This window comes from Papaver somniferum, unplaced genomic scaffold (assembly GCF_003573695.1).
Source record: "Papaver somniferum cultivar HN1 unplaced genomic scaffold, ASM357369v1 unplaced-scaffold_81, whole genome shotgun sequence".
NCBI classification, from domain to species: Eukaryota; Viridiplantae; Streptophyta; class Magnoliopsida; order Ranunculales; family Papaveraceae; genus Papaver; species Papaver somniferum.
The window spans coordinates 194,178-201,663 of record NW_020651082.1 but is presented as its reverse complement, the minus strand read 5'-3'; the positions used below and the strand labels follow the sequence as shown (position 1 = coordinate 201,663).

Here is a 7,486-nt window from a genome sequence, read left to right as displayed (position 1 = left end):
AGAATGCAAAAAGAATGAGGTCATTTCGAGTTCAGACGAAGAAGTTGTGTGCAAAACAAGCTCTTGATCCATACCGAAGACTTTATGGTACGCAAACGGATACGCATACCTATAGTTCCGTGATTTCTACTGGATTTGGAGGTATGCGTACGGGTGTGCATACTTAGTTCCCTGACTTTGGGTTCGTCCCTGGTCGGAAGTAGATCGAAAGACCAAACACATAGTTTGACGGTTTAGAATCTAGATGCTAAGCAAGCAAGCTAACAATATACAACGGTGCTAAGTTGATTGCATGGTGCAGCAAATCAGATGTGGCATCATCTCTCGATTTTGTTCGATCATTAAGTAGTGTGGTTGATGTCATGATCCGACGGTTATATAGGAAAAAGTAACTTAACGTGATTAGATGGAGTGCATGGTATCATATTCGATACCATGTGTGCCTATCTGCTTATATATAAAGGAAGGGATTAGTTTCAGACTAGATCTAAATAGAGGCTGGTTCTTCTCTCTTAGGGTTTTTAATTCGATCGTCGAAATCGTTTCAGAAATCTCCCTCTTCTTCCTATCTAATAGTTTTTCCCATCGACTGCCAGGTAATTTTCTCTTCGTCTCTCATCATCTCTGTTTCATGAATAATTTAGGGTTAAAAGAAACAAAATTGATTTTTTTTTCTAATTTGTCTTGCAGAAATGGCAAACAAACTTAGGGGTTTCGCTAGGATGTTGACTAATGCTAAGAATTCCACCAGAAAAGAGGGTTTTAGTAGGACGTTTTCTTCTTTTGCTGAGAAATCCACAGAAAAACAGGTTTTTTTTTATTCCCTTCATTTTATTTTAAAAATCAATTTTGTTTATTTATTTCTGATTTTGATTTGGATCATCTTTATTTGTTTGTCTCTAGGGTGATGTAGGTCTTGATAAAATTAAACTTGCACAAAGGACAAAAGCTATCAATAGAGAGGTTGATATTGAAATGATTCAGCTATTATCTGCTAGTGTAGCAGGTGGTGTAGTTCTTGGTTGTCTTTACAGCTACTTCTTACGTGGGTGGAACCCTTTTGAGGTATATATACCGCACCATCTTTTATGCTGTTTCTCCTTGTTTTGTTTGAATGTTAGATCCTACCCAGTAGAATTCTTGTTGAAGCTTCACCATTTTTTTATACCTTTCTGCTTTATCAACTATTTGATATCGCTAAACACATGTGAGGCTGATATGTTTAGGTTGAAACACACTAGTTGGGAGGATGATCATGGGATTCTCAAATGGCAGTCACTACTGAAATTTAGCTTATTAGGAAGTCACTACTCATAGTTATTCAATCCTTTGATCGTTTTTGGTCTCAACTTTGGGACTATTAAATCCTGTCCTAGGCTGAATGACTTCGCATGGTTTCTTTTTTTTTTCCTTGCATCTGATTTTTCCCCTTTCAATAATAGAAATACTATGTATCGTTTCTCTGCAAATACCATCTCTTGTGTTTCTTCTGATTATGTTTTTAAAAGTGTTCAGTGAGGTGAGGTGGTCACCCCTCCAGTGTCTTGAGGTGTCAATCGTAAGAAAAGAAAGCTTTCCTCATACTGGGTACCTGCTTCTTCGATAGACACTCTTACTTACTGAGCTGTCAATCATCTCCCTTTTTGTGTGTGTTGAAGATTTAGAATATCTTTCTTTCAAGCTTAGGTCTCCGTGGTAATGGTATTTCTACAGTTACCAAAAAAATAATGCCTTTACCTTCAACAAAAATGCTCCTAGGAGTTGGTTATTTGCAATTTTATGGGCAGGAGGCGCCTTGACAGAAAATTGTTGAGAGGCGCTACGGTGTCTAGAATCATGGTTACAACAATAATGCAATTGCTTAGAACCTTGGTGCTGTTTCACAAAATCTGCAGGGTTATTGCTGTCCTCTATACCCCTTTGATTTCTAAAAATTATTTGTTTTCTAGCTATCCTCATGTTTTTGTGTGCATTATTTCTCCATTTCGTTTCGAGTGGGAAAGACATTTGTTGCGTTGTCTGGTGGCATTTATGGACATCTACATGTCATCGTACTTCTAAAATGAATTTTCCATCTGCAAGAGAAGCTGCTATTCAGTTCAGTTATGAATTTTCCATCTGCACGAACAAGCTTTCCAATATTTTGGACTAATTTCAAGGGAATGTGCAGGATACTCCTGGGCGAGACAAAGATTATGGAAACCATGTGTTGCAGGTTCAACCCAAGTTTAAGCGTTAGGCTGTGATGGAGACATGGAACTCTCAAGCTTTCTGATGGTTCTTTTAGGGAAGTACTTATTAAATAAGAACTTGACATTATCATGGTCCGGTGCATCCCCTATTAGATGAGAGCCAAGAAGATATGGAAATCTCCTTTTGATATTGCCAGAGTGCTTATAGTATAGCTTTGTTAAATTATGATTTCACAACTTCTCTCTCTATATATATTTGTCTAATCTAATATAATCTAAACTTGTGTTTCTTCTGATTATGTTTTTAAAAGTGTTCAGTGAGGTGAGGTGGTCACCCCTCCAGTGTCTTGAGGTGTCAATCGTAAGAAAAGAAAGCTTTCCTCATACTGGGTACCTGCTTCTTCGATAGACACTCTTACTTACTGAGCTGTCAATCATCTCCCTTTTTGTGTGTGTTGAAGATTTAGAATATCTTTCTTTCAAGCTTAGGTCTCCGTGGTAATGGTATTTCTACAGTTACCAAAAAAATAATGCCTTTACCTTCAACAAAAATGCTCCTAGGAGTTGGTTATTTGCAATTTTATGGGCAGGAGGCGCCTTGACAGAAAATTGTTGAGAGGCGCTACGGTGTCTAGAATCATGGTTACAACAATAATGCAATTGCTTAGAACCTTGGTGCTGTTTCACAAAATCTGCAGGGTTATTGCTGTCCTCTATACCCCTTTGATTTCTAAAAATTATTTGTTTTCTAGCTATCCTCATATTTTTGTGTGCATTATTTCTCCATTTCGTTTCGAGTGGGAAAGACATTTGTTGCGTTGTCTGGTGGCATTTATGGACATCTACATGTCATCGTACTTCTAAAATGAATTTTCCATCTGCAAGAGAAGCTGCTATTCAGTTCAGTTATGAATTTTCCATCTGCACGAACAAGCTTTCCAATATTTTGGACTAATTTCAAGGGAATGTGCAGGATACTCCTGGGCGAGACAAAGATTATGGAAACCATGCGTTGCAGGTTCAACCCAAGTTTAAGCGTTAGGCTGTGATGGAGACATGGAACTCTCAAGCTTTCTGATGGTTCTTTTAGGGAAGTACTTACTAAATAAGAACTTGACATTATCATGGTCCGGTGCATCCCCTATTAGATGAGAGCCAAGAAGATATGGAAATCTCCTTTTGATATTGCCAGAGTGCTTATAGTATAGCTTTGTTAAATTATGATTTCACAACTTCTCTCTCTATATATATTTGTCTAATCTAATATAATCTAAACTGGGAGCTTATATTTATATGATTGATGCGCAGATCTTGAAACTCAATCTCATCTGAACCATTTAATTTCTCTTCTAGTGTCAATTCATTTTATTTTTGTTTTTTTCACTGGTAGAGCTGATTGCCAAATAAATTTTTTTACTCGTTTTTTTTTGATAGTACAGATGAAAATATATTACCAAAAGAAAACTGAAACAAAGTACACAGAAATAAAAGCGAAAGAGCAGAGAAGCAGGTGTAATGTTGTCAAGTTATCACTACATGATATGCCCTGTTGTGATCATTCGACAACAAACCTACAATTCTGCCTGATACATTGGTACTACTACCTTCTTTCAAACTAATAAGATTATCAAAGAAGGAAGCATATCTTCTTCCCAAAAACTAAAAACTGAAGATTACTCGCTTCCACCGCTAATCTGTCATCCATTGAATTGTCAGTTCTGAGGATGAATTTGGAACCTAGAACGCTATTAAATGCTTCTATTATCTTCATAGCCTCCTTCAGAATTCTCTGATTCCTCCATTCCCATCATAATCTCCTTTCCACAGATGAAATTTACCGATCTTTCACGGCTATCCTCCAACCAGAAACTAGACATGTCTTCATTTTTGGCCCTCTAGCACCCTGTAGAAGAGCTAGAGCTTCAGCTTTTTCAGGGCTTGAAGCTTCAATGATTCTAGACTTTCCTGCCTTTCCATCACCTGCATCATTCCTCATAATTAGTCCATAACTAGCATTATTAACATGCGATACCCAAGAGGCATCATAATTAATCTTGTCGCACTTAGAGTCTGGTAACTTCCAGGGGACACTTTGTTGTGCTACTGAGTTAGTACAACTTGTTTGTTGGTCCATATTTCCTTGAGTAGTGCTCCAATAGTTCACGTGTCTTTGATTTATGATTGAAAGTTGTAGCGAGGATGTAGCTTTTGCTTCAAATACTCTGTTGCACCTTTCCTTCCATATGAACCAGCACTTAGTTGCACTTGTCTCAGTCGAAATGTCTCCTCCTACCTGCCATTGGTTATAGTGTTCCTTAGATGACAAAAGCATAGTGTTTTTATTAACTCCCCCTGAGAAAGGAGGGAGGTTCCATACTGATTTAGCATACACACATTCAAAGAGAAGATGTTCTAAAGTTTCAATATGATCATGACAAAATATGCAATTTTCATCTACATCAGGCATATAACATGAAAGAATCTGATTCATTGGTAGGACACTGTTCATACATTTCCATATAAACAATTTTATTCTTTGCGACATTCCTGCTTTTCAGAATCTTTTCCAAAATAATCCCTTATCTCTGTTAATATCATGCATTCCAGATAGTCTATCATAAAGGGATTTTACTGTGAAGTTGTCATTCCTAGTTAATTTCCATCTAGGTTTATCTTGTTCTAAGTTTTTTCCCCTATCTAAAAACAGATTGATATTCAAAATAGATTGTGCAATTATGTGAGGAAAGGATTTATTGATTAGTTTTTGGTTCCACTTATGTGTATCAGGATTAATCAGATCTGATACAAGTCTTAACTCATTGCTCTTTTCAGAACAAAGTGATCAAGAGTAAATTCGAGATTAGGGATCCATTGGTCAGTCCAAATATTAATGGGCTGACCGTCTCTAACCTCCCAACAAATAAATTTGTGAATAAGATTTCCATATCCAAGACGAATTAGCAAATTTCTTGATGTAAAACATTGATTTATTTTTAAAATATTTGTTCTTAAACGGCTTAACCCACCAAGAATTTGGTTGGGTGAGTAATCTTCAGGAAAGCTTAGCTATCATTGCCTGGTTCATTTTTTTTTCGTTTTTAAAACCTAATCCCCCTATGGCTGTAGATTTACACATATATTTCCAAGACTTCATATAGTGGCCCTTGGCATTTACTTTCTTTTTCCACTAAAAGTCTCTTTAGATGGAACTGATTTTAGCTATTATTTTGTTTGCCATTTTAAAGCATCCCATCTGGTAAATTGGCAAGCTAGAAAGAACTTATTTGTTAAGAATCAGTTTACTTGGTTGGATAAGAACTTTACTCTTCCATCCTTTTATTCTTTCTTCCATCTTACTGAAAATAAAATCAAAGGTTTTTAGTTTTGATTTGTTGTCAATGAAGAAGGGAGCTCCCATATATTGGTTTTTTTTATGTCAATTTTCTTTATTTTTACAAATTTTGACATCATTCTTGTAAGTTTTGGATGAGTTTTTTTCCCAAAAAAAATACATGATTTTCAAAATTTACCATTTGTCCTGAGGCTAAATTAAACTCATGCAAGACATTCAACAAATGTTTGCAGCTTTGCAAATTTGTTTTGTAAAAATGATGCAATCATCTGCGAAAATAAATGATTGATTGGAGTGTTGTTCCTACTAATTTTTATGCCCTGTATTTCTTTTGTTTTTAGTTTAGATATTAGTATCTTGAAAAAACTTCCATGCAAACTAGGAATAAATAGGAGGACTGTGGATCCCCCTATCTTAGTCCTCTATATGTCTTAAAAAAACTCTGTCATTTCCATTTAATAAAACTGCAATGGATGCAGTTGAGATACATTGCTGGATTAGATTGCACCAATCTCTACAGAAACCCAGGTTTTCCATTCCTTTTAACAAAAAATCCCAACTTACCATGTTGAAAGATTTCGACATGTCTATCTTAACACCCAACCCCCCCAATTCTTGATTTCTTATGATTAATAGCATAAATCAGTTCATGAGCCACTAAGATGTTTTCAGAAACTTGTCTGTTAGACAAGAAAGCTGTCTGAAAAGGCGAAACTAGTTTGTCAAGTAAGATTTTCATTTTGTTAGCTAATAGTTTAGATATAACTTTATAAGGGATATTGCATATACTAATTGGTCTAAAGATCCGGATTTAGTTTTTTTTTAAACCAAAACTCTTGAATTAAGCCTATCAGTTGATCTCCTACTAGAGACCAGTTATGTTTAGGGCTGCACATGGTCTGGTACGACCCAATTTTCTTATGAAACCGGTCCCTGTACTTGGTATTGACCTGTACCTCATTTTGAGGACCGGTACCTGTACTTGTGCCTGGTGTTGTATCTGTACCTTCGGTACCGGTCCGGTACAAGACCGGTACCGGGTTTTTACCTATTACAACAACAACACAATTAACAAAAATAATCTCCAAAATCAACGATTACAACATCAAAATAAACTTCCAAAATCAACAGAAACAAACAGAATTTCCCCCCATTGAAATCAATTGACATGAATATCATTAGGGTCAGGTTCAGATTACAAATCAAAGCAACATGAATCAATCCCAGTTTGTTGTAAACCCCATCTATTCAATTTCTTCTCCCAACTGTTGGCTATGCTGATCTTCTTACCCATTCATACACATACAAGATCCATGTAAATCCATTATTAATTCCATCCCATTGTTTCTCTGTAAGATAACAAATCAAAAGCATCTTTTATGTAATCATTCATCAACAACAAGCCAGCAACGTCATCAAATCCGTCTTCTCAGAATCATCAAGATCATCTCGAATTCCATTTATCAAGTTTAATTCCTTGTTGTAGAACCAAATTCATCGTAACCAATCTTCGATTCAACAACGGTAGCTTAAGTTTCTTTACTTAATTCTTCTCTGAGATCCTCATATCAAACCCTTATCAGATTTAGTCTTTCTCTTATTATCTCATAACAGCAAGTTCGACTCCAACCCAAGGTTCCAAATGCTGTAAAACACAAAATCTTCATATTCAATTTCTCCACCAAATCGAAAAAACCCAAAATCAAAAATGCAATTAGTTTCTAAAGTAACTGAAAAAAAAAGAACAGTGGAGAATAAGGTGGTGGTGGTGTTGACTGCTCTGATAAAGTGATGATAAAGAAAAAGCAGTGAATAAGAATGTGTTGGTGGTGGTGGTGTTGACTGATCTGATAGAGTGATGGTGGTGAAACTGGTGATTTAGTTCTCTAAAGAAGTGAAGAAAAAGAAAAAGGAGGAGGAAAGATCGAGATTATGTGGCGGA

The 7,486-nt window shown here is 36.0% G+C and overlaps 2 protein-coding genes across 2 annotated transcripts; one reads left to right on the top strand and one right to left on the bottom strand.

Moving 5' to 3' along the window:
* Positions 1-470: 470 nt before the first annotated feature.
* LOC113345503 lies at positions 471-3,489 on the top strand. The gene is made up of 4 exons (XM_026589271.1): positions 471-596; positions 691-809; positions 904-1,065; positions 3,166-3,489. The coding sequence occupies exons 2-4, from the start codon at positions 693-695 to the stop codon at positions 3,232-3,234; spliced, it is 348 nt and encodes a 115-aa protein (XP_026445056.1). The 5' UTR covers positions 471-596; positions 691-692; the 3' UTR covers positions 3,235-3,489.
* A 537-nt stretch (positions 3,490-4,026) lies between these two features.
* Positions 4,027-4,737, bottom strand: LOC113345454. Its single transcript, XM_026589232.1, has one exon. It carries the CDS (start codon positions 4,735-4,737, stop codon positions 4,027-4,029), a length of 711 nt encoding a protein of 236 aa, XP_026445017.1.
* Positions 4,738-7,486: the final 2,749 nt, after the last annotated feature.

Excerpts from the sequence above, each read along its gene's own strand:
- LOC113345454 (XM_026589232.1), bottom strand. The coding sequence starts at position 4,737 with ATGTCGCAAAGAATAAAATTGTTTATATGGAAATGTATGAACAGTGTC.
- LOC113345503 (XM_026589271.1), top strand. The coding sequence starts at position 693 with ATGGCAAACAAACTTAGGGGTTTCGCTAGGATGTTGACTAATGCTAAG. Across the intron at positions 810-903 it reads AGAAATCCACAGAAAAACAG|GGTGATGTAGGTCTTGATAA; the intron begins GTTTTTTTTTAT and ends GTTTGTCTCTAG. Across the intron at positions 1,066-3,165 it reads GTGGGTGGAACCCTTTTGAG|GATACTCCTGGGCGAGACAA; the intron begins GTATATATACCG and ends GGGAATGTGCAG.